This window comes from Geotrypetes seraphini, chromosome 2 (assembly GCF_902459505.1).
Source record: "Geotrypetes seraphini chromosome 2, aGeoSer1.1, whole genome shotgun sequence".
Taxonomy (NCBI): Eukaryota; Metazoa; Chordata; class Amphibia; order Gymnophiona; family Dermophiidae; genus Geotrypetes; species Geotrypetes seraphini.
The window spans coordinates 16080431-16107978 of record NC_047085.1 but is presented as its reverse complement, the minus strand read 5'-3'; the positions used below and the strand labels follow the sequence as shown (position 1 = coordinate 16107978).

Below are 27548 nucleotides of genomic sequence, written 5' to 3'. Positions count from 1 at the left end.
AATTCAGATCAAGCATAAGAGAAAGGTCAAGAAAACAGACAGCTTTCACAGCAATTATTCGTATCTTAAGCAAAGCACTACTCAGTGATTGCACAAAAAGCTGTAAGGGGCATTAGCATAAGGTGTTTGGAGCAGTCTAATATATAAAATATACTTAACATGGCAGTAATCCTTCTGCCTAGCTTCAGAATGATCAGCAGGTCATTTAAAAGTAGTCAGCAGGTGAGCTTACTAGATTAGATGTTGAGAAGGTACTGGTGCTCACTGGTTAAGCTATGGTAAGGAGAAAAAAAAAAACCAACACCAAAAAAACCAAACAAACCTGGATGACAGTGAAATCAGCGCCATGTGCGATTGCCGCCATGATATTCAACAATGAACGGTGCTAATACATTCTCTCATCACACCAGATCTAGGTTAGCAGGAGAGGAGAGCCAATACTCCACTCCTAACCCATCAACATATCAAGTGGCTAGATATACGAAACTGACTCAAAGAATGTGTTGAATGTCATTCAAAGCAGAATCACACATTATGGGGTCAGTTTAGTCAAATTTGTCAGGAGTATCGGCAGTCAACAAGATTTTTTAAAAAAGGAAAAAAATTACCATACAGCGAGTCTGTCCTAAGTAATGGGAGCAGGGAGAATCGCCCTTGTTCAGACTAGAGAGTTGCGCGGGGACAGAAGTCCCCACCCGTCCCCGCCAGGATCCTCTCCGTCCCCACCCGTCCCTGCTAGGGTCCTCTCCATCCCCACTCGTCCCCATCAGGATCCTCTCCGTCCCCACCCAGACCCGCAAGGAATTACCTCCATCCCCGCCCGTCCCCATAAAAAGCAGCCATTACTTCTGACAGGATCATCAATTCCAGTTTCTTTTGTGTCTGTGCTGCTGTTTACCTTGTGGAATCTCTTTGGTGGAACCTTTTTTTGTTTTCTGTTCAGGTAATTAACTTATAAACCCCCTCTTTTACTAAGGCTGACATGTCCGTTATATTATATGGACGAACCCTGCTTCCAAAGCCTTCCTTCCCCGTGGGAGTCCTGTTGGCTAGAGGGGGTCCCCGTGGGAGTCCCATGGGTTAAGGGGGGATTCCTGCTGGACCCCCGCGGAACCCGCGGGATTCCCACAATCCCCGTTCCCATGCAGACCTCTAGTTCAGACAGTAGGGCCAGAAAATCAAGCCGAGTGTCTGAGCAAGGTAGTTTGCACTTCAAAGGGTCAACTATAAGCAGTGAACTAGCATGCTTGTTAACATAAACAATCGAAAGCCAGGGGGGGGGGGGGAGTAGTTGCACACAGCCCAAATCTTTTGGGTTAGTGTAATCCTTTGTAGTATTCTGAAATGTGACTCTCATACGGGCTGGGTAAAAGATACCGAATCTGGCTCCAAGGTTCTTCAACTGAGGGTGGTAAGCAAGTAATTTCCTTCTTGCCTCAGCAGTTCTCTTGCTCAAGTCTGGCACAAAGAGCAGGGTATTGTCTTCATATTGAATCGGAGCCAGTGACCTAGCCTTCTGCATTATTTGCAGCAGCTGTGGATATCTCAAAACTTTTAAAATCAGAGGTCTGGGATATTTGCTGTTAGCTGACTTTGCTGCTGGGATGCGGTGAGCACGCTCCACTTCAAATTCCCTCTCAAAGGTGATATTAAGCACCTTTGGTATTAGCAGCTCCACAAATTTAACAATGTCAGTGCCTTCTTTCCCTTCAGGTACCCCGAGAATTCTCAAATTATTCCTTCGGGCACGGTTGCTGGCATCAGCAATTTCTTGTTCTAAAATCGCTATTTTTTAAAATTTGACCTTTAATCTTTTAACACAGTCTTCAGTAGCTTTAACTTCAAGATCAGCTTCCCGGATTTTAAATTGAGCCATCTCAGATGTCAGGTTGGAAAGTTCTTCTTTAATGTCTCTTGTTTCATTCATTATTTCTTCTTTGGATTCTGTCATGAGGTCTCTCAAGGTTTTAAGTTCAGCAAGAACCTCAGACATGCTGCCATTTTCTGTTAGTGGCAGAGGTGTCTTGGAGGGAGATCTGGGCTCCGGTTTGTGCCTTTTTCCAGTTTTATTGGTGGCCATCACTTCTTTATTTGTAGATATTCCGGTAGAAAAGAAGGTTGATAGTAGAATTAATAAGTTCTAGAAGAATTTCTTAATCGATGTTCAGTCTTTATTTTGAAAATAAGAAGGCTGTAGGGAGAGCAACTCGATCAGGCTGCCATTCCTCTCAGGCACTCTAGCGCCCCCCCCCCCCCCCCAAACATTTTCTATTTATTAATCTTTATAAACACGTGACCACATTACTTTATCCTGAATTAAAATAAAAAAATATTTTCTACCTTTGTGTTCTGGCTATTCACTTCTCTGGTTTTTGTTTTCCTCAATCTTAAGTCTCTTTCCAGGATGTTTCTCACCTCCTTTTCCTTTTGGCTTTCTTCAATTTATTTTTTTAACCTCTATGTCCAGATTTAACTCATTCTTACTATCTAGTCTTCAATTTTCCTTTCTTTTACAGTCTACCAGCAGCTTTCCATCTCTTTCCCACACCCTGGCTCTCCTATATTACTTTACCATATTTCCAGTCTTTCATGAACTCTGCCTTCTTCCCCCTCCTTTCTATACGTTTGCCCCCTATATCTGCTCTTTCTTTCCCCTTCCATCATTATCTCCTTTGTCTCTCCCCCCAAACATCTGCTCATTTCTCTCCTCTTCCATTCAGCATCTCCCCCCTTCTTTACAGCATCTCCCCCTCTCCATCTAGCATACTCTTTCTCCCCTTCTATCAGTATCTCCCTGCTCTGTCACTTCCCTCCTTCCATACAGTCTGCCCCCTCTCTCCCCTTTCACTTGTTCCATCATCACCCTCCTGTGTCTTCCCTCTTCTGTCCAGGCTTCAGTCTCCCTCCTTCTATACAGCTTAATCGTCTCTCCCCTTTCTATCCAGCATCACCCCCCTCTCCCCTTCTATCAATATTTCCATCCTCTTTGTATCTCCCCTTCCATACATCTGTTCCGTCTCTCCTTTCACCTTCCATCCAGCATCTCCTGTTTCACTTCCCCTGTTCCATCATCTCCCTCCTCTCTTTACCCCATCCTCCAACATCTGCCCTCGCCCCTGTGCCATCTAGAATCTGTCTTCCCACTTCTATACAAAATGTACCTCCTTTCTCTAACCCATACCAAACCATTTTCACCCTCTCTTTTCTCCCACCCCACTTCTACCAGTGCCTACCTCATCTCTCCCCTGCCCCTTTTCCAACTCTCTCCCACCCAAATGACATCCACCAGCACCTGCCTCCTAAGTATATAGCTCTCGATGGAGACTGGCCCCTTTTCAGCGGCCCCTTGTAGAAGTAAGAATAATTGCTACAACCTCCGAAGTACCTGATATTCCACCTTCCAACTCAGGAATTCTCGTGGTGGTACCACAACATCCCTTTTATTAGATTTTGAGCAACTTGCTGCTTATTATCATTGCTCAGATATTCAGTCATAAAGAGACCACGTAATCAGAAGCACACGTATGAGGGGCTGCTGAAAAGTTCTCAGCCCAACTAAGAAGAGAATGTTATCCCACACTTTTCTTGACACTTTTCAATGAGGCAAATGGGGACAAGTGTAGGGAAACCAAGCCTGGCTCGTAGGCATTGGTGGAATGAAGCATTATGACATCACAATATGACACTTTTTGTTTCATTTCATATCATTTTTTTTTTTAATCTTTATTAATTTTCAAATATTAACAGTGCAACGCACAGGTATAACAAGTCAAGAAAAGCACATTCAACTTACAGATATTCAAAATCAATCATTTTATCCCAGCTGCCCACCCGTCGATTAATCAATAACACAAATGTACATACTCTTTCAATAACCTGCACTTATTTAAAATAATGCAATAGTACAATGTAATGTAATGTAATTTATTTCTTATATACCGCTCCATCCGTTAGGTTCTAAGCGGTTTACAGAAAATATACATTAAGATTAGAAATAAGAAAGGTACTTGAAAAATTCCCTTACTGTCCCGAAGGCTCACAATCTAACTAAAGTACCTGGAGGGTAATAGAGAAGTGAAAAGTAGAGTTAGAGGAAAAATAAAAATAAAATAAACATTTTAACAAGACAGCATTGATCTAAATACTTTGGAAGGTAGAAGAGAGGAGAGAAAGGAATAGAAGCAGAAGGGGGAGCCGTTGAACAGTAGAATTCTGGAGAAATTTAAATGATAGAAATAGAACAAAACAAAGACAAAAGGCAAAACAATAGATAAGATTAAAGATAAATCATAAGCTGGAAAGAAGAATAAAATAAAACTTAATAAAAAAATAATATACAATCCCTCCCCCCCTCTCCCTCCCTCCCACCCTGGATGTGTAAGGAAATGGCACAGAAATTAAAGACAAAAACGACTACAGAGAAGTCGTAAAAGATGTCAACAGGTCCCAAACCAGTTTAAATACATTGCTATGCCCCAGCATTCATTTTTTTTTCATACCTATAACTGGAGCATAGGTTCGCCCACTAAAAAGTAAAATTGAAATGAAAAGTGTTAAAAAAAAAAAAAGTGTCACGTCATTGTCTTCTTGGTTGGGCTGGGAACACTTCGGCACCACCCTTGTACAGTGGTGCCTCGCATAAAGAACGCCTCGCACAGCGAACGCTGCACACAACGAACTTCATGTCATGATTCATACAACGAACTTCGTTTCACACAACGAAGTCGCCCGAGCTTCCACGATCGCTGCCGATGTATTGCATCCTTCCGTGCAGGCACTGCAGGCAGTCGTTAGTCACTGCACTTAACGCGTTTCACATAACGAACTTTTCGCATAACAAACTTGCTCCTGGAACGAATTAAGTTCGTTGTGTGAGGCACCACTGTACTTTCACAAAGCATCTCTTTGCTTGAAAAGAAACATCTGAAGTCACAGTTTTAACGCCTGGGATCAAAAGCTTTAATGCAGCCGAGCTGAAGACGGTGTCAGGTCAAAAGCGCGCCGGGGCAAAGGCGCGCGCAGATAACTGAGCGCAACGCGGAGCCACGCACCGAAGAAAATGATTGTTTTAAAGGGTTCCAAACCACCCCACTTTACTTTATACAGATCGCGCGGCGTTGTGGGGGGGGGGGTTTGGGGGGTTGTAACCCCCCACATTTTACTGAAAACTTCACTTTTTCCCTAAAAAACAGGGAAACAGTTAAGTTTCCAGTATAACGAGGGGGGTTACAACCCCCCACAATGCCGCCGCGATCTGTATTAAGTAAAGTGTGTGGGGGGGTTCCCCAACAAAACCCCCCATCGGAGCCCCTAAAAACACTCTTTTTCTTCGACGTGCGCTTTCATCTTGCGCTCAGTTGTCGGCGCGCGCCTTTGTCTTCGGCGGTTTTGTCTATGAACTGCTGAAGATAATATTTTAGGGCTCCTTATATAAAGCTGTGGTAGCGGCGGCTACTGCGGCAATCAGTCTGACGCCCAAAGAGATTTAATGGCAGTTGGAGCATTTGCCATGGGGCAGTCGCTTCTGTGGCTTTGTAAAAGTGTGCGTGGGGGGGGAGGGGGGGTTAGTTACTCTCTATGCATGATGACCTTGACATCTATAGGATCTGCAAATCCTATGGAATTAGTCCTTTGGCCAAATATGTATCAGTTACCAAGGCTTTTCGGAAAACTAGTTAGACCAGAATTTTTGTAGCTGAACTACAATTCAATTGAGGTAAACAGTCTTTTTCTGGGTGTGAACTGGCTTCCGTTCCCAAGGTTTAATTGCAGAAAGATGTGCAAACGCTTAACACGGTTGTTTCACCATTCCGTAACCCTTTCACTTTCTTCTGTCTTACTCTGCAGAAACTTGAGGAGAACGACAAAGCCACACTCGGGGACAGTTGGGGCATTAGTTAAGAACATAAGAATTGCCGCTGCTGGGTCAGACCAGTGATCCATTGTGTCCAGCATTCTGCTCCCGCGGCGGCCCTCAGGTCAAAGACCAGTGGGTTTATTCCTGATGAAAGGGATGGGTGGGGGAGGGGTCTTTTTTATATGCATTTGACAATAATTGTTAGAATGTCAAGTGATTTGTACGAACTATCTGATTGAATTTTGTACACTTGTTGCAAGAGTTAAAACTGAATAAAGAAAACATTTTTTTTAAAATAAACTTGAAACTTGAGGAATTAAAACTTTGACCCCCCCCCCCAAAAAAAAAAATGGAAACGCAACTGTCCTTTACAACACACTTAGGGCTCCTTTTACTAAGGTGCGCTAGCGTTTTTAGTGCACGCACAAGATTAGCGCGTGCTATAGCGCATGCTAGCCAAATAATTACTGTTCTGCTTAAAAGGAGACGGTAGCGGCCAGTGCACTGAGACTAGCCCTACCAGCGCACGTTCTGGTTCAGCAGGAACTTGTCCAATCTTGTCTTGAATCCCTGGAGGGTATTTTCCCTTATAACAGATTCCGGAAGAGCATTCCAGTTCCTTACTACTCTCTGGGTGAAGAAGAACTTCCTTACGTTTGTACGGAATCTATTCCCTTTCAATTTTAGAGAGTGCCCTCTCGTTCTCTCTACCTTGGAGAGGGTGAACCATCTGTCTTTATCTACTAAGTCTATTCCCTTCATTATCCTGAATGTTTCGATCATGTCCCTTCTCAGTCTCCTCTTTTCAAGGGAGAAGCCGAGTTTCTCTAATCTCTCACTGTACGGCAACTCCACCAGCCCCTTAACCATTTTAGTCGCTCTTCTCTGGACCCTTTCGAGTAGCACCGTGTGCTTCTTCATGTACGGCGACCAGTGCTGGACGCAGTACTCCAGGTGAGGGTATGCCATGGCCCAGTATAGCGGCATGATAACCCTCTCTGATCTGTTCGTGATCCCCTTCTTAATCATTCCCAGCATTCTGTTTGCCCTTTTTGCCGCCGCCTCAATTGCATGGACGGCTTCATCGACTTGTCGACCAGTACGCCCAAGTCTCTTTCCTAGGGGGTCTCTCCAAGTACTGCACCGGACAACCTGTATTCGTGTATAAGATTTTTGTTACCGACATGCAGCACCTTACACTTATCCACGCTAAACCTCATTTGCCATGTCGCAGCCCTTTTTCGAGCGTGTTTATGTCGCGTTTCAGGTTTTTGCAATCCTCCCGTGTCTTCACTACTCTGAATAACTTTGTATCGTCCGCAAATTTAATCACCTCACACGTCGTACCAATTTCCAGGTTGTTAATCAATATGTTGAAGAGCACAGTTGGATCAATTATTTTCAGATCGCTGTGTACCTCTCTCTTTTTCAGCTTTTAGTTGTCAAAAGCTGTATTAAATTAGGCTGCTTACCTAGGCGAGTGCCAGGGCTGGATATTGTGCTGGGGATTCTCTGAACCCCCTGAAGGCCCTGACAGTACAGATCTGAATTTGACTGGCTGAGCAGCTATAAAATATTATTTATTTGTTTTGTTTAAAAAAATTATATACCGACTAAAATCTAGGCAGTTTACAAAATAAATAACAGCAATACAGTATGTACATAACAAAAGCTATCCTGTATCCTCTATTGCTAATAGTACAAATTTCATTCACATGAGTCATTAACAAATAACTGTTTTTTTTCAAAAACACCCCAAAACATCCCTAGGTTTACATATTCGTAGCTGGCCTGCTAGTGAGTTCCAGAATTTCATTCCTGCTATTCAGGATTCCAACCCTAGACCGTATCACAGTTCTCTCTTTCATCGGTGACAATCTCATATCGTGTTCAGATCATGATTTCAATCTTGGACAATACAACTCAAACAAATCTTGGAAATATCCGGAGGCTTTATGATACAAGGCATGATGTACTATCAATAGTACTTTATATTGTACAGGAAACCAATGTAACTGCTTCAGAAATGGCGTAATATGAGCCATCTGTGATATGCCCACAATCAGTCTTGCAGCTGAGTTCATCAAAACCTGCAATGTCTTACGTTTCGTTTTCACTTGAAGTAAAGAATCAACACTTATTATCTGAAGGCAATTCAACTGAATGTATAGAATCTTCTTACTATACCAGCACAGCCTACCCAAAGGAAAGCTGGGAGGGTGTCCACACACCCTAAGCTGTATTAGGCGAGTGGAAATAAAGGATGAAAACCCAGTGAAAGGACAACGCTAGAACTACGTTCTCATGCAGCTTGCGGTCTTACCAGAAGCTAAAGAAGGATGAGCTTATGCTCTCTAGATGCAGCCAGACTCTCTGGGAGAAGGAAAAGCTTTCTGGGGATTTAAGTCCACAGAGCACACTTTGCATACACATCTTAGCATAAACACTCATATACTTGTTTATGCAAGAACTAAGATGCTGCCCACAAGACATGAGGGCGGAACACCAACGGTGGTCAGCAAAGCGCTTACCTTCCACTGGTTGAATATTAGCCGGTTGCTTTTGGTGAGCTATGAAAAATTAAGACTAAGGCATCCCTGAAAATAAGGGGCAGGTTATATTATTTAACGTCAATACCTGAAGATTTAGATAACTCGTTCTTCCAGTCTGATTTAATCCTCACATTGTGTAGAAGGGGAAATTGTGAAATGCTATGTAATGTTCTCCGACATTCACTGGGTTTCATTTGCTCTTTATTTATATCTCCACGCGAATGCCAGGATGATGAAGAAGGGAATTTTGACCGTACCTCTTCTGGCCCTCTTTTATGTGGACTTAGGTAAGAGTTCTTATCTTTTCTTATTTTCTCTTATGGCTCTGATAGTTCTTTTTTTTAATGAAGACACAAAATAGGCAAAGACCTTGTATGCATGAGTTTGAAAACCCTATAGTTCTCCTAACTGGCTATAAGTCAGTGCAAGAGCCACCTACTTGAATGGTTTTGCTGTGGGAATCCTTATATATTCCAACAATTCACACATCGCAAATGAAGATATCGCAAATTATTATGAGCCGACAAATACAAGTACTTTGGTACTCTAGGCGTAATGGTGTCTCTTGGAAAACATGTCTTTGCAAGACATGATAGATTTTGTAAGACCCTCCCCGACACCTTTTTCAACATATTGAAAGAGGGAATAGGTGGTTTTAGAGCACGGGCGCGCCTAGAAAGAAGATAATTTTGTTAACCACGCAGATAATTATGATGGGCGGAATAGCAAATCTTGCCTAAACTATAATAACCTGTAAAGTGTACAATATATATTTCCCTGTTCCCCGAGGTCTCACAATCTAAGTGCCTCATTTACAAAGCCGCATTAGCGGCTGCTCTGCGCTAACGGCCCCAAAGCCCATAGAGAATTAAAGGGCTTCGGGGCTGTTTCCGCGCGACTTTGTAAAAGAGGCCGTAAGTTTGTACCTGAGGCAATGAGGGTCAAGTGATTTGCCCAAGATCTCAAGAAGAAGCAAAGCGGTTTTAACCCGGCTTCTCTGATTGTCAGCTACTGCTTTTATCACTAGTTTACTCTTCCCTCGTGTAAAGAATTGCTTTTTTTTTGGGGGGGGGAAGGCTTCTAGTTTTTATTAATTCTTGCTCATTTGTAAATTTGTTGTCTCTTCTTTCTAATAATAATAATAATAATAATTTATTTTTTTGTATACCGCCATACCCAGAGAGTTCTAGGCGGTTCACAACAAATAGATGAAATTACATACAGTGCGATTGAGAAAGAAGAACATAGCAAGGCAATCGAAAGGTCAAAACTAGTTTACATTGACAATTTAGGTGAGGGAAGGGATAATACAGAACATATATAGTATGTACTGTAAGAGAATACAATTGGATTTATGAGAAGGGGGAACAAAGCATATTAGATGAGAGGGGGGAGCAAAATCTTGGAACATAAGAACATAAGAAGGTGCCTCCACTGGGTCAGACCAAGGTCCATCTCGCCCAGCGGTCCGCTCCCGCGGCGGCCCATCAGGTCTGCGACCTGTGGAGTGGTTTCTGCCTACTTCTATAACCTACCTCAAGTTATATCTGTACCCCTCTATCCCCTTATCCTTCAGGAACCTATCCAAACCCTCCTTGAACCCCTGTACAGAGTTCTGGCTTATCACATTCTCCGGAAGCGCGTTCCATGTGTCCACCACCCTCTGGGTAAAAAAGAACCTCCTAGCATTTGTTCTAAACCTTTCCCCTTTCAATTTCTCCGAGTGACCCCTAGTGCTTGTGGCTCCCCACGGTTTGAAGAATCTGTCCTTATTCACTTTCTCTATGCCCTTAAGGATTTTGAAGGTTTCTATCATGTCCCCTCTAAGTCTCCTCTTCTCCAGGGAGAACAGCCCCAGCATTTTTAACCTGTCATCGTATGAAAAATTTTCCATACCTTTTATCAATTTAGTCGCCCTCCTCTGCACTCCCTCGAGTATCGCCATGTCCTTCTTGAGGTACGGCGAACAGTATTGAACACAGTACTCCAGGTGCGGGCGCACCATTGCGCGATACAGCGGCATGATGACTTCCTTCGTCCTGGTTGTGATACCCTTTTTGATGATGCCCAGCATTCTGTTTGCTTTCTTGGAGGCTGTCGCACATTGCGCCGATGGTTTCAGTGATGTGTCGACCATCACCCCCAGGTCCCTTTCAAGGTTACTTACCCCTAGCAGTGTTCCCCCCATTTTGTAGCTGAACATCGGGTTCTTTTTCCCTACATGCATGACCTTGCATTTCTCTACGTTAAAACTCATTTGCCACTTTTTTGCCCAGTCTTCCAGTTTTGTTAGGTCCCTTTGCAGGTCTTCACAGTCTTCCATGTTTCTAACCCTGCTGCAGAGTTTGGTGTCATCAGCAAATTTGATAACCTCACATTTTGTCCCCGTTTCCAGATCGTTAATAAATATGTTGAACAGTAGAGGTCCCAGCACCGACCCCTGTGGAACTCCGCTCGTGACCCATTGCCAGTCTGAGTATTGGCCCTTTACTCCAACCCTCTGTTTCCTGCCCGCCAACCAGTGTTTGATCCATTGGTATATATCCCCTTGCACCCCGTGGTACCACAGCTTTTTAAGTAGCCGTTCGTGAGGTACCTTGTCGAAGGGTGGGGAAAAAGTAAAGGGAGAGGTGGGAAGCGTTGAGGAGGGGGAGGGGAGGGTTAAGGATTTGATCTGTTGCAAAGAAGAGAACTTGTAGCGCTGGAAGCTTTGTTACAAAGTGCTAATATTTTCCTTATGTCCAGTCTGAACAAAAAGCTTCCGCGGCACATGCCTTGAGCATATTCCCTATATTTAGGACAGGATACACAAAGCTCCGGCAACCCAGTGGAAAACACTGGGTTGGGGGGGAGTGGGGGGAGCTTTTCATTTGCCAGGCTATTGTCAGCAGAAATAGCATGCAAATTATACATGCACTATTTTTGCTGAGTACCTCGGTGAAAGGGGGAGGAACTGTGTCTGGCGCCTGTGCACAAGAGCTGAGGGTTAAGCGCAGCTCTTGTGTATCGGCCAAGTGCAGTGCAGGGCTGTGGTCACACAGTGTCTTTTTTTTGGTTTGTTTCATGGGATTTGCACGCAGCTGTTCATGTGTGTTCCGTGCCTATGGTCAGGATGCTGCTGTTAGGGGGAGAGTGATACAATGGTTAAACCTAGTATCTCAGCACCCTGAGATTGTGGGTTTAAACCAGGAGTCTCAAAGTCCCTCCTTGAGGGCCGCAATCCAGTCGGGTTTTCAGGATTTCCCCAATGAATATGCATGAGATCTATGTGCATGCACTGCTTTCAATGCATATTCATTGGGGAAATCCTGAAAACCCGACTGGATTCCGGCCCTTGAGGACCGGAGTTGGCCCACCTCTGAGCTAGACAAATGATGTGTCAGATTACATCAGGGGTCTCAAAGTCCCTCCTTGAGGGCCGCAATCCAGTCGGGTTTTCAGGATTTCCCCAATGAATATGCATGAGATCTATGTGCATGCACTGCTTTCAATGCATATTCATTGGGGAAATCCTGAAAACCCGAATGGATTCTGGCCCTTGAGGACCGGAGTTGGCCCACCTCTGAGCTAGACAAATGATGTGTCAGATTACATCAGGGGTCTCAAAGTCCCTCCTTGAGGGCCGCAATCCAGTCGGGTTTTCAGGATTTCCCCAATGAATATGCATGAGATCTATGTGCATGCACTGCTTTCAATGCATATTCATTGGGGAAATCCTGAAAACCCGAATGGATTCCGGCCCTTGAGGACCGGAGTTGGCCCACCTCTGAGCTAGACAAATGATGTGTCAGATTACATCAAGGGTCTCAAAGTCCCTCCTTGAGGGCCGCAATCCAGTCGGGTTTTCAGGATTTCCCCAATGAATATGCATGAGATCTATGTGCATGCACTGCTTTCAATGCATATTCATTGGGGAAATCCTGAAAACCCGAATGGATTCCGGCCCTTGAGGACCGGAGTTGGCCCACCTCTGAGCTAGACAAATGATGTGTCAGATTACATCAGGGGTCTCAAAGTCCCTCCTTGAGGGCCGCAATCCAGTCGGGTTTTCAGGATTTCCCCAATGAATATGCATGAGATCTATGTGCATGCACTGCTTTCAATGCATATTCATTGGGGAAATCCTGAAAACCCGAATGGATTCTGGCCCTTGAGGACCGGAGTTGGCCCACCTCTGAGCTAGACAAATGATGTGTCAGATTACATCAGGGGTCTCAAAGTCCCTCCTTGAGGGCCGCAATCCAGTCGGGTTTTCAGGATTTCCCCAATGAATATGCATGAGATCTATGTGCATGCACTGCTTTCAATGCATATTCATTGGGGAAATCCTGAAAACCCGAATGGATTCCGGCCCTTGAGGACCGGAGTTGGCCCACCTCTGAGCTAGACAAATGATGTGTCAGATTACATCAAGGGTCTCAAAGTCCCTCCTTGAGGGCCGCAATCCAGTCGGGTTTTCAGGATTTCCCCAATGAATATGCATGAGATCTATGTGCATGCACTGCTTTCAATGCATATTCATTGGGGAAATCCTGAAAACCCGAATGGATTGCGGCCCTCAGGGAGGGACTTTGAGACCCTTGGTTTAAACCCATGCTGCTTTTTGTGACCCTGGGCAAGTCATTTAAGCCCCCCATTGCCCCAGGTACATTAGCTAGATGTGAGCCCCCCAGGACAGGGAACAATGCTTGAGTATTTGAATAAACCATTCTGACTTCCCCTGGGAGAACAGTAGAGAAAATTGAATAAATAAAAAAATGTGACGTGGAGCCATAAAACTTACAAGTTATTCCACACTTTTCTTGAAACTTTTCATTTCAGTGAGGCAAAGGCATCTAGGAAGTGGGCATAGGAGATCAAGCCATTGTGACATCACCAATGCGGTTGGCTCTTAGGCATTGGTTGAATGAGGCATTATGACATCACAATATGAGGGGCCGCTGAAAAGTTCTCAGCCCAACCAAGCAGAGAACGGGGGAGAGTGTGGCGCAGTGGTTAAAGCTACAGCCTCAGCACCCTGTGGTTGTAGGTTCAAACCCACGCTGCTCCTTGTGACCCTGGGCAAGTCACTTAATCCCCCCATTGCCCCAGGTACATTAGATAGATTGTGAGCCCACCGGGACAGACAGTGAAAAATACTTGCGTACCTGAATGCATTCAAGTAAACTGTTCTGAGATTCCCCTGGGACAACAGTATAGAAAAATGAATGAGTGAAAAGCTTCAGCCTCTGATAACCAGAGCTGCTATTGTGACATCATAATGCCTCATTCCACCAATGCCTAAGAGCCAACCTCATCAGTGATAATAATAAGAATTTTATTCTTATATACCGCCATACCCAGCGAGTTCTAGGCGGTTTACATTAATTAGATTAAGATCCGCATAGACATGTAGATTTACAACAAATTTATCGGATTTACAACAAATTTAGCCAAACTTGGCAGATGAGGAAGGAAGAGAGTAGAAGAAGGGGAAGATAGGAGCTATCATGAAGGAGGAGATGAGCCGAGCAAGGGGCCCGGAGATTATCGGAAGGGTCGGTTAAGGGTCTTGTTTGCTGAAAAGGTAGGTTTTGAGTAATAGGTAGGTGGGGGCCTCGAGTGTCATTTGGGCTAGCCATGGGTTCAGCTTGGCTGCTTGGAAGGCGAGGGTTTTATCTAGGAATCTTTTGAGATGACAAAGCTTTAGCGAAGGGAAGGCGAATAGCTGAATTCTGCGGAGTTTCTTGTTGGTGCAGTAAAGGTTAAAGTGGGGAGTGATGTATCTTGGCGAAAGGCCATTTACCGATTTGTAGCAGAAGCATACGAACTTGAAAAGAACTCTGGATTCGAATTGATGTCACAATGGCTTGACTGTCCTACACTTGGATCACTTTAACTACATTATGATTTCTAGAGTGGTGCAGTGGTTAAAGCTACAGCCTCAGCACCCCCATGCTGCTCCTTGTAACCCTGGGCAAGTCACTTAATCCCCCCCATTACCCCAGGTACATTAGATAGATTGTGAGCCCACCAGGACAGAGAGGGAAAAATGCTTGAGTACCTGAATAAATTCATGTAAACCCATTCTGAGCTCCCCAAGGAGAACAGTAAAGAAAATTGAATAAATAGTGTGAAAAGTTTCAGCCTCTGATAATCAGAGCTGGTATTGTGATGTCATAATGCCTCATTCCACCAATAAGAGCCAACCTTATCAGTGATGTCACAGTGGCTGGATTGTCCTACACTTGGATCACTTTTACAATATTCTGATTTCCAGCGTGGTGCAGTGGTTAAAGCTACAGCCTCAGCACCCTGGGGTTGTGGGTTCAAACGGCACACTGCTCCTTGTGACCCTGGGCAAGTCACTTAATCCCCCCATTGCCCCAGGTACATTAGATAGATTGTGAGACTGCCAGGGCAGACAGGGAAAAATGCTTGAGTACCTGAATAAATTCAAGTACAATGTTCCAGCAGTTCGCGCTCTCCGTCATTCGCGGTATTTTCTGACCGCGAACCGCCGACAAGGAGAGGACAGCGGGAGAGGCAGGAGAGAGCAGCCGAAGCGCCGGCGAGTGAAGGAAATCACTCGCGGTATGCTCCGACCACCTCCGACACGCAGCTCCTGATTGGTAAGGCCCGACTTAGTGCAGGAAGAGGCGGTCGGAGCATACCGCGAGCGATTTCCTGCACTCGCTGGCGCTCCAGCTGCTCTCTCCTGCCTCTCCCGCTGCCCTCTCCAGTCTCCCCCCCCAGGAAAAACCGTATTCGCGGTTTTTCAAGATTCCCGGGGGTTCCTGGAACGGGGGAGTACTGTAAACTGTTCTGAGCTCCCCCATGTGAGAACAATCTAGAAAACTGAATAAATAAATAAAACAAGCAGAAACAGCTCCTCTTCGAGCAAAATCAAAGCTACCAACAGCACCACACCTGCCAGAACATCTTGCACATTAAGATGTGGGCTTTCCCTGCTATGCATTACCAGGAGTGCTCATTTTAATACTAATGAGCTCCTTGAAATGCATTTGCATAGAACTCTCAGTGGCTACTAGCATGATTGATAAAAGCCCCCTCTCTTCCCAAGAACCCTTTTGAGTAGGGTTACCATATTTGGAGCCTCACAAGCGACGCACAGCCCCACTCCGTTCCATTCCCAGCCCCGCCCAGTTCTACCCCAGCCCCATCCCTTCAAAGTCTCATCTTCCTCCCCAACGAGTTCCGGCCACGTCTGGAAGGCCTGGAGCATGCGCGTATGTGTATGACGTCATCTGCGCACGCTCAGAGGCCCTCCAGACCAGAGCTCGTCGGGGCTTTCCAAAACCTGGACAAACTGTCGGGTTTTGGAAAGTCTGTCCGGGAATCCAGCATGACACGGGCCTGGAAATTAAAAAGGGATGAGGGAAGGGGCACACGCGCGAAACAGGGGGATGAAGTAACTTGCCCAGGGTCACAAGAAGCAGCGTGGGTTTGAACGCACAACCTCTGGGTGCTGAGGCTGTAGCTTTTACCACTGCGCCACTCTAGAAATCAAAATGTAGTAAAAGTGAGCCAAGTGTAGGACAATCCAGCCATTGTGACATCATAGAAACATAGAAGATGACGGCAGAAAAGGGCTCCAGCCCATCAAGTCTGCCCACTCTGCTTACCCACCCCCTGTCTATGCCCTAATGACCCAATTTCCTTATCTTGACCCTCGTAGGGATCCCACATGGGTATCCCATTTATTCTTAAAGTCTGGCACGTTGTCTGCCTCGATCACCTGCACTGGAAGCTTGTTCCAATGATCAACCACTCTCTCTGTGAAGAAATACTTTCTGGTGTCTGCAGCAGCCACTCTCTCCTCCTCTCCCTATTGGCTAAGGCTCTTAACATTTGCATCTCCTCTTCCTATAGGCTAAGGCTCTTTACACCTGCATTGTGATGTCACAGAACTTTCTGATTATAGAAACATAGAAAATGACGGCAGAAAATGGCTCCAGCCCATCAAGTCTGCCCACTCTGCTTACCCACCCCCTGTCTATGCCCTAATGACCCAATTTCCTTATCTTGACCCTCGTAGGGATCCCACATGGGGATCCCATTTATTCTTAAAGTCTGGCACGCTGTCTGCCTCGATCACCTGCACTGGAAGCTTGTTCCAATGATCAACCACTCTCTCTGTGAAAAAATACTTTCTGGTGTCTGCAGCAGCCACTCTCTCCTCCTCTCCCTATTGGCTAAGGCTCTTAACATTTGCATCTCCTCTTCCTATAGGCTAAGGCTCTTTACACCTGCATTGTGATGTCATAGAACTTTCTGATTATAGAAACATAGAAACATGATGGCAGATAAAGGCCAAATGACCCATCATAGAAACATAGAAACATAGAAACATAGAAGATGACGGCAGAAAAGGGCTCCAGCCCATCAAGTCTGCCCACTCTGCTTACCCACCCCCTGTCTATGCCCTAATGACCCAATTTCCTTATCTTGACCCTCGTAGGGATCCCACATGGGTATCCCATTTATTCTTAAAGTCTGGCACGCTGTCTGCCTCGATCACCTGCACTGGAAGCTTGTTCCAATGATCAACCACTCTCTCTGTGAAGAAATACTTTCTGGTGTCGCCATGAAATTTTCCGCCCCTGAGTTTGAGCGGGTGCCCTCTTGTGGCCGAGGGTCCCTTGAGAAAGAAAATATCATCTTCCACTTCGACACGTCCCGTGAGGTACTTAAATGTTTCGATCATGTCTCCCCTCTTCCTACGTTCCTCAAGAGTGTAGAGCTGCAATTTGTTCAGTCTCTCTTCGTACGAGAGACCCTTGAGCCCTGAGATCATCCTGGTGGCCGTCCGTTGAACCGATTCAATTCTGCGCACATCTTTACTGTAATGTGGCCTCCAGAATTGCACACAGTACTCCAGATGAGGTCTCACCATGGCCCTGTACAACGGCATTATGACTTCAGGCTTTCGGCTGACGAAACTTCTATTGATACAACCCAATATCTGCCTTGCCTTAGATGAAGCCTTCTCCACTTGATTGGCAGTTTTCATGTCTGCACTGATGATTACTCCTAAATCTTGTTCTGCTGAAGTCCTAGTTAAAGTTTCTCCGTTCAAGAAGTACGTCCTGCATGGATTTCCGCTTCCGAGGTGCATGACCTTACATTTCTTAGCATTGAAGCCTAGCTGCCAGGTTGAGGACCAACTTTCCAATGTGAGCAGGTCCTGCGCCATATAATTCTGTAAACTGCATTCACTTACTATATTACATAGTTTGGCGTCATCGGCGAATAGTGTTATTTTACCTTGAAGCCCTTGAGTCAGATCCCCTATGAATATGTTGAAAAGGAGTGGACCCAGGACCGAGCCCTGCGGCACTCCACTGGTCACCTCCGATGTTTTAGAGAGGGTACCATTAACCACCACCCTCTGAAGTCTGCCTCTCAGCCAATCATTGACCCATGCAGTTAGTGTCTCTCCTAACCCCATCGATTCCATCTTGCTTAGCAGCCTGATAATAACAATAATAACTGATAATAATAATAATAACAGCTTATATACCGCAATACCGTTAAGTTCTATGCGGTTTACAATAGATTAAGCGAGGTACAAATTGATTGAATTTAAGAAGGGGGAAGAGGAGAGTTAATAGGACCGGAAATGCCTTGTTGAGGAGAAAGAGATTAATAGGACAGAGGAATCACTATGGAGGAGAAAGAAGATGAGTGGGTCACTGATGAGGTTGGCTCTTAGGCATTGGTGGAAGGAGGCATTATGACATCACAATACCAGCTCTGGTTATCAGAGGCTGAAACTTGTCACACTTTTGGGGAGCTCAGAATGGTTTACATTAATTTATTCAGGTACTCAAGCCTTTTTCCCTGTCTGTCCCGGCGGGCTCCCCTCTTTCTAATGTACCTGGGGCAATGGGGATAAAGTGACTTGCCCAGGGTCACAAGGAGCAGTGCAGGATTTCACCCCACAACCTCAGGGTCTAAAAACTAGACTACTGAAAAAAAATACTTCAACTTATTTAAAAACTTTGAGACTCAGCTGGTTTTTCACACATTTGCGTATAATTCATTTCCTTTTGCAGTTCTTTCTTTGGAGTGTTACTACTGTCCTTCTGCCGTTCCCAGTGCTGAGTGCACGGAAGTCGTCAACTGCACCAAAAATGAGCCGATGTGCAAGACAAAAGTCACGGATTCTGACTTTGGTAAGATGTTGAGATACAAAACTGAAGCCAACAGGGGAGCTAGGGCTAGATTCACTAAGCAAACCGATTGGTTTGCGAGCCCTTTACGACCAGATTTCCCTCCTGCACTATTCACTGAGGCCTGTAGCGATCCGATCCCGATCGTGCCATGCAAAATAGCCAAGCGATTGATTCACTAACAATTGCTTGGCTATTTTGAGTCGGGTTTTACTATTGGCAAACCCGACTGCTGCAGACCTGTCGGTAACTCCTCTGTTCTACTTTAAAAAAAAGTACCAGCAGGACCAGAGGGTTTCTTTGGCCTGGTATGTCCTTCCTTCTACTACTGTTTCCCAGAAAATAAGCCCTAGCATGATTTTTAAAGATGCTCCTAATATAAGCCCCACCCCAAAAATAAGCCCTAGTTAAGATAAACCCCCAAACCCCCCTTAATGTCTTCGACACTCCCTGACTCCATCCCTGACACTAGTGCTGCCTGATTTGCTGGAAAAAATCAGACTTGTCAATTCAGCAACCCCCACCCCTGCTGCTTTAGGAGGCCTCGCAGCGGAGGTATGTCACTCACGTGGGAGGGTCGGTGGGGTTCTGCTGCACAAGGGGATGGGTGAGAGGGGAGGAAAGATGCTGCACATGGGGGGGGGGGTTGGAAAGAGGAAGAATTGGGGGAGAGGAGAGGAAGGGATAGATAATTGTTGTACATGAAAAAAATAAGACATCCCCAAAATTAAGCCCTAATGCATTTTTTAGACCCAAAATTAATATAAGACAGTCTTATTTGGGGGGAAACACTTATTTCTATAGCACTGAAAGGCGTACGCAGTGCTTAACATTTTAACCATACAATAGAAAGTCCCTGCTAAGAAGAGCTTACAATCTAATTTAGACAGGACATTAGAGGGTTGGGAGATTACGATAGATGAAGTGATACAGTGGGTCTAGGTATCTGACAGCAGTGAGTTAAGAGTTGAAAGCAGTTTCAAAAAAGTGGGTCTTTAGCTTAGATTTGAACACCGCCAGGGTCGGAGCACGACGTATTGATTCAGGCAGCCTGTTCCAGGCATACGGTGCCGCAAGAAAGAAGGACGGAGTCTGGAGTTGGCAGTGGAAGAGAAGGGTACAGATAAGAGGGGCTTGCCCGATGAACAGAGATCACAGGGGGAACATAGGGAGAGATAAGTGAAGAGAGATACTGGGGGGCTTCAGAGCGAATGCACTTGTAAGTCAGCGAGAGGGGTTTTAAACTGTATTCGGAAATGGGCGGGGAGCCAATGAAGTGACTTGAGGAGAGGGGTCATGTGAGAATAGCGGCTCTCACGGAATATGAGTCGCGCTGCAGAATTTTGATCGGATTGAAGAGGTGAGAGACAGGCGCACGGGAGGCCCGAGAGAAGTGCGTTGCAGTAGTCTAAGCACAAGGTGATGAGAGTATGGACAAGGGTTATCTGCCCTGTTCTGACATTGCCCTCACCTTCGGTCTTCTTGCTGACAAAATATCATTTTTGTTGCAGGGGACTGACTACCACGGTAGCAATCCTGAAGCATTGTTTGTGGCCTCATGATTGACATGTGCTCTGCACCGCATTCCTCTGCACCTATGTTTCAGGTGCCATTTATAAAATCAGGGCCTAAGTGCAATTGGGACTTATATACCATCTTTTTGTAGTTTTACCACCACACTCAAAGCGGTTTACATTCAGGTGCTCAAGCCATTTTCCCTATCTGTCCTGGTGGGCTCACAAACTCTCTAATGTACCTGGGGGTAATAGAGGATTAAGTGACTTTCCCAGGGTCACAAGGGATTTGAACCCACAACCTCAGGGTGCCGAGGCTGTAGCTCTAACCACAGCGCCACACTCTCCTCCAATACAATATCAGAAGTGAGCCAAGAATGAAGCCATTGTGACATCACTGACGAGGTTGGCTTTTATTGGTGGAATGAGGCATAATGGCACCAGGGAAAGGAACTGGGACTTGTATACCACCACAATCAAAGCGGTTTACATACAGGTACTTCAAGCATTTTCCCTCTCTGTCCTGGTGGGCTCACAGTCTATCTAACGTACCTAGGGTAATGGGGGGATTAAGTGATTTGCTCAGGGCCATGAGGAGCAGCACAGGATTTGAAACCACAACCTCAGGGTGCCGAGGCTGTAGCTCTAACCACAGCGCCACACTCTCCTCCAATACAATATCAGAAGTGAGCCAAGTATAGAAGAATGAAGCCATTGTGACATCAATGATGAGGTTGGCTTTTATTGGTGGAATGAGGCATAATGGCACCAGGGAAAGGAACTGGGACTTGTATACCACCACAATCAAAGCGGTTTACATACAGGTACTTCAAGCATTTTCCCTATCTGTCCTGGTGGGCTCACAGTCTATCTAATGTACCTGGGACAAGAGTATTATCTGCTCTGTTAGGCTGGTATTTATAAAGTGGTGGGCACGTACAGTGGTACCTCGGTTTACGAGTGCACCAGTTTGCGAGTGTTTTTCAAGACGAGCAAAACATTCGCAAAATCGGCGCCTCGGAAAACGAGCGTGCCTCGATTTGCGAGCGGCGCACTCTCCCCACCCCCACCCCCACCCCCGCGATCGGAGATCTTGGAGAGAGCGTGAACTCGCAGGCCTTGAGCATGCGCAGATGCTCAAGGCCCAGCAAGAAGAGGAGGCCGATCTTCGGGCACCGGCACCAACGCACAGGACATGCCGGTGCCGATGCCGAGGCCCAGATGACAGTAAGAAGTGGGTTCGGGTGGGTCTGGGGTACTTCAGATTGCGGCAGGGAGGTGCCGAATCGCAGGCGGGGGGGGGGGGGCCAGATCGCGGGGGGGTGCCGGATCGCGGGGGGGAGGGTGCTGGATCACAGGGGGGCCTTCGGGGAGAGCAATGCCGGTTCTTGGGGGGGGGATAGAGCAGCACCGCTGGCCTCGGGGGGTGGGACCGTATCAAAGCGAGTTTCCATTATTTCCTATGGGGAAACTCGCTTTGATATAAGAGTATTTTGGTTTACGAGCATGCTTCTGGAACGAATTATGCTCGTAAACCAAGGTACCACTGTATGTTTTTTTATAGAATAGGCTCTTACCAGGCATCTTCTGGGCACATATTTTTAGGCACCCACTTATAGGACTACCTCCTACGGGACAAGTTCTACCTATGGTGCTACACAATAAATGCTACTTCCGTGCTAAATTTTCAGCAGTTCCCCCCCTCCCCCCACCACTTATAGAATAGACTTGAGAAGAAAATTATTTCCTTTTCAACGTTTGTTCAAATATGAACTTCCTTAAAATCCATTTTCAATCTCTTTTGATTTCCCAGGGTTTCCCTTTCAGGGGACGGAGCATGTCACGAGAGGATGCGCAAAGCAATGCTTCCCATCGAGTCTAGACACAATCGGGGACGCGAACCCTATTTTCTGCTGCAACAGCGATCGTTGCAATAACCGAGGTTTGAGCGCTGGCAAGGCTACGGGTATCAGAGCCGGCCGGGTGGCACTGCCGATGTGCATGGCTTCCATCTTCTTCCTACACCGAACTGCCCGCTAATGAGCGTGAGAAACAACGGGGGATTCCGAATCGATGAAGACCCATTTAATCTGTTGGTAGCACCAAATGACTGTAGAGTGAACAGCGAATGGAAGCCACATAGACCTTTTCGTCATACATTGGGAATCAGCCCAGCCACTGACTTTTAGCTCTGCTCGCTACGTAGCTTATAGGATTTATCATTCTGTGGGTGCTTATGCTATAGATTGATATAAAATAAAGTTCTCATTCCTCCTCCACATGTAAATCATATTTTTATTTCTTCAACTTTCAATATTATATCAAAACATGTTTCTTTATCTATATACATAAAATCGGATGTATGTATGTATGTGCTGCGATCACGCAAAAAAGGCTTGACCAATTTGAACGAAACTTGGTATGCAGATCCCTCACTACCCGGGATGATATGTTCTGGGGGTCTTGCGGCCCACCTGCACACCTGGGCGGAGCTACAAACAGAAAATCAGATTTCACCCATTCATGTCAATGGAAAAAATGTAAAAAACTGCCATTCTCACAGTAATTCCAACTACCTGGGGTGATATGTTCTGGGGGTCTCGCGGCCCACCTGCACACGTGGGCGGAGCTACAAACAGAACATCAGATTTCACCCATTCATGTCAATGGAAAAAATGTAAAATGCTGCCATTCTCACAGTAATTCAAAAACGGCTTGACCGATTTGAACGAAACTTGGTATGCAGATCCTTCACTACCTGGGATGATACGTTCTGAGGGTCTCGCGGCCCACCTGCACACGTGGGCGGAGCTACAAACAGAACATCAGATTTCACCCATTCATGTCAATGGAAAAAATGTAAAATGCTGCCATTCTCACAGTAATTCAAAAACGGCTTGACCGATTTGAACGAAACTTGGTATGCAGATCCCTCACTACCTGGGGTGATATGTTCTGGGGGTCTCGCGGCCCACAACTCTATGTTGCTTGCTCAAGGGTGGGTTCACCCATTCTTGCTCCAGGAGGTGAAACTAAAATTGTTGTTTATAATCACGTTTTGCGTTAGTTGTATTGTATTCATTTTGTCAAATATTTCACATTATAATTTGAATATTGTACTTTTTATTAAGCTGTAAAACAATAATTTCATTCACCACTATAAAGTATCTTTATTTCAATCCATTTACAGTGTTATTGCTATAATTAAATACCCGTGCAACGCCGGGGCATCAGCTAGTGAACAGATAAAATGTCTCTCTCATTTCCTCTCCTTGTCTCCTCATCCTCATTGTTCCCTGTCTGAAAAAAGCAAAGACCAGAGACTTTAGAACTGGAATAGGCACCCATAAGAATTGCCATACTGGGACAGACCAAAGATCCATCCATCAAGCCCAGTTTCCTGTTTCCAACAGTGGCCAACCTAGGTCCCAACTACCTGACAGAAAACCAAAGAGTAGCAACATTCCAGAGCTGAGACTGTGATGTCATAATGCCTCATTCCACCAATGCCTAAGAGCCATCCTCATCAGTGATGTCACAATGGTTGGATTGTCCTATACTTGGCTCACATAAGAACATAAGAGCTGCCACACTGGGACAGACTGCAGACCCATCAAACCCAGCATCCAGTTTCCAATAGTGGATAACTCAGGTCCCCCATATTCATCTAGATCCCAAGTAGTAAAACAGATTTTATGCTGCTTATCCTAGGAATAAGCAGTGGATTTTCCCAAGCCTTCTCACTAATGGCCTATGGACTTCTCTTTTAGGAAAATATCCAAACCTTTTTTTAAACCCTGCTATGCTAACTGATTTCACCACATTCTCTGGCAATGAATTCCAGAGTTTAATTATACACTGTGTGAAGAAATATTTTCTCCGATTTGTTTTAAATCTACTACTTAGTAGCTTTATCGCATGCCCTCTAGTCCTAGTATTTTTGGAAAGGGTGAACATCTACCCTTTCCATTCCATTCCACTCATTATTTTATGTTCATGTAAATCTTTATATACCGCATATACAGCCCAAAAAGGACCATGTTACCCCTGAGCCATCTCTTCTCCAAGCTAAAGAACCTTAGCCACTTTAGCCTCTCCTCATAGGGAAGTTGTCCCAAACATTTTGTCATTTTTGTCACTCTTCTCTGTACCATTTCTAATTCTGCTATATGTTTTTTGAGATACAGCAACCAGTATTCAAGTTGTGGCCATACCACAGTTTGAGGGGAGTTCGGGGTGGTGGCAGGAGGGAGTGGGCATCCTCCCTGCTGTGGCCGCTCGGCTGATTGTGGCAGGGAGATTTCCTTCCTAGTTGAAATGTAGGCCAGCATTTTTATTGAGCTTAAGAATCCCTAGGCACCTCCCTGCATCCGTGACAAATGCCTATAGTGTAGGTGGCCTGCCTCTGGGTTTGTTTGTTTTTTAGAAAATGTGAGCCCCGATTGACTGGTTAAACAGCCGTTTATAGAATTTGCCCCTTAGTGAGTCTGGGTGGCAAAGTTATTGAGGTCTATTATTCTCCAGTTTGTCTTTATGATCTGTTTCTTGGTTTTGCAACAATTCTTCAATAGCAGATTTTGATTTGATTTGATTTAGATTTTGAATTGATGTTATAGTGTTTATTTTTAAACAGGGGTCAGATTTTTTTTTGCATGGTATAATAACTTGATTGCTGTGTTTTGAATTACATATTAACACGGTAACATAGTAGATGTCAGACAAAGACCTGAATAATCCATCTTGTCTTTGGTATTACTGGGTCATAGACCGCAGAAGCCTGCCCGGTACTGTCAAACCCTATCTAAACCCATTTGCAGGATACAATCTGTAAAAATCTGCTCAGCACCGTCCTCATGTTCAAATTACTGGAGTTCCTGTACAAGCCCTCCCCAGCCCATTCTAAACCAAAAGGCCGCATTGCAGTAATCCAGCTTTGTTATCAGGAAAGAGAGAACGAGTAGTACCACAAGATGCCACGGCAGCCATTATGCAGAGGCCCACTGCGAGGGTAGAAACAATGGGGCTTATTCCTGCCCCCAGTGGACCACCGAGCATAGAAGGTAGTCCTGGGGAGGAATCTACCTTGACCTCTGTGGGTGAGGGTAAGGTGGGAAGGGCTTCTTTCTAGGGGAGGCAGAGCACTTTCAGTCTGGCAGACTGGGGGAGAGGGTAGGAGGGACAGGAGGCTATGTGGGGTTGCCGTCATCATTCTGACACAGCATCAACAAAGGCAGGAGCGACTGGAAAATGCTCCTGCCCCATAGATTCCAGACACCAGAATTAGAGAATGACACGGTGACAAAATTCATCACCGTTCCCGTCCCCGCGGATAACCGCGGGAAATAATTCCATGTCATTTTCTAGTGTCTATTTCAACCTCAGTCCTTCTACACCAGCATTCTTCAGAGCAAAGCTTGCGGGTCAGTGGTTGTGGCCATTCATACTCTGATTCTTATGGGAGCCAAGGATAATGAAGCCATTGTGACATCACTGATGTGATTGGTTCTTAGGAATGAGGCATTATGACATCACAATATCTGCTCTGGATACCAGAGACTGTCATTCTGTAGTGTCTGTTTCAACCTCGGTCCTTCTACACCAGCATTCTTCAAAGCAAAGCTTGCGGGTCAGTGGTTGTGGCCATTCATACTCTGATTCTTCCCTCTCTCTTTAAAGAATGACATGAAGATGGTTTCCCGCGGTTATCCGCGGGAATGGGAACTGTGATGAATTTTGTCACTGTGTCATTCTCTAACCAGAATATCATCAGCTAGATATGGGGAGGGGCTCATGGGAGGTAGGAGGTGTTTGTGGGATGGGGTGGCTCCTCAGGGGAAGGGGGTTATAATTGTGGGCCAGAATATAGCACTGATTGGCAACTATGCTAGCTGACAACTGTAAAAGTTTTAAAAACTGACTGCCGCCAACTGAATGTCAGGGGAGGGAGGCTACTATGTCAATTGAATAATGCATCTTAAGGTGGACATTGCGAACTGTATTATTCCTGGAAAAATAATATCAGCTTATTTTTCCTGCCTGAGAGTCAGGGGCATAGCCAGTATTGGATTTTTAGGGGGCCCGGGGTAGACTGGGAGTGAGGCACAATTTGTCTCCCTCCCAGTTCCAGCAGCAGATCTCATCAGCAGGTGAGGACTGGGCATCTTCGCCAGTCAATCAAAGGGTACACCAGTTGTGGAGGGGACCTGAGCCCAAACTGGGAGGGCTCATCCCCCAAAGCCCCCCTGTGCACCACAGCTGGAAGCATTGGGCCTCAAGGGGTTTCCATCGCCAGTTTGACACAGAATCAGCAAAAGCAGGAATGATTGGGAAACGCTCCTGCCCCATATCTCCCAGATACCAGGATATCAAGCTCTAGGTCTGGGGAGGGGCCTAGGGTGGGTGGGAGGTGTTTGTGGGATGGAGCAGCTCATCAGGGGGGGAGGAGGTTATGATAGGGGGAATTATCTCCTCCTCAGGGGGGGAGGGGGAAAAGGTGAGATTTAGCTTTGATTGCCCAGCCTTTTTAAGTTTGCTCATAAGCTGCATTATTCATGTACCTTAGGAATGACTAAGCTACAGAAATACTTCAGTTTAGTAACTTCCTAGGTAAACTAAGATGGGACAAAAGCTCAATTTTTACTGCAACCCACCCCAAGTAAAATACCCATATGAAAAGAGTGGAAGTTTTCATAGCTCATTTCCGAAGATAAAACACTCTTTTAACTATTAGAATGACTGACAAATTCTCTCCTTTTTAACGGCTTGCACTGTCAAAAAGCAAAACCATTTGTCACACAGTCTTTTAACAGGAATTAGCGAGCGTCTAAGTCACCTTTTTTTATTTGGCTTCAACTGGATGAAGCCAAAATCTACTTTAATCCTGAATAATGCTTTTCTATTTAAGATTTTAATCCATTCAGAATGCTCCCGGGCAGAGTTTTAGAGTCAGCCACTCTGGATCCACTGGCTGGATGAGAGAGTACCTGAAAAAGTACAGGATACCCGAAGCAATCTGGCTGCCTGATAGAGCTGGAAGGAATCAAAGGACTTCATCTGGAATTTATTTATTTGGTTTTATAATAAAAGAACAAGAGGGCATTCAGAAAAGTTGAAAGGGGACAGATTCAAAACTAATGCTAGGAAGTTCTTTACCCAACGTATGGTGGACACCAGGAATGCGCTTCCAGAGAGCGTAATAGGGCAGAGTACGGTACTGGGGTTCAGGAAAGGATTGGACAATTTCCTGCTGGAAAAGGGGATAGAAGGGTATAAATAGAGGATTACTGCACAGGTCCTGTACCTGTTGGGCCGCCACGTGAGCGGACTGCTGGGCACGATGGACCTCGAGTCTGACCCAGCGGAGGCATTGCTTATGTTCTTATGGGAGAGGAGGAGATAGTGGATGCTGTGGATGGACCATTTGGCCTTTATCTGCCATCATGTTTCTAGG

The 27548-nt window shown here is 45.5% G+C and overlaps 1 protein-coding gene across 1 annotated transcript; it reads left to right on the top strand.

Annotated features, from left to right (window-relative positions):
• The first annotated feature begins 1314 nt into the window (after nucleotides 1-1314).
• Nucleotides 1315-22227, top strand: LOC117354791 (ly6/PLAUR domain-containing protein 2-like). Its single transcript, XM_033932771.1, has 4 exons — nucleotides 1315-1411; nucleotides 8638-8696; nucleotides 18468-18587; nucleotides 21912-22227. Exons 2-4 carry the CDS (start codon nucleotides 8639-8641, stop codon nucleotides 22136-22138), a joined length of 405 nt encoding a protein of 134 aa, XP_033788662.1. The 5' UTR covers nucleotides 1315-1411; nucleotide 8638; the 3' UTR covers nucleotides 22139-22227.
• Nucleotides 22228-27548: the final 5321 nt, after the last annotated feature.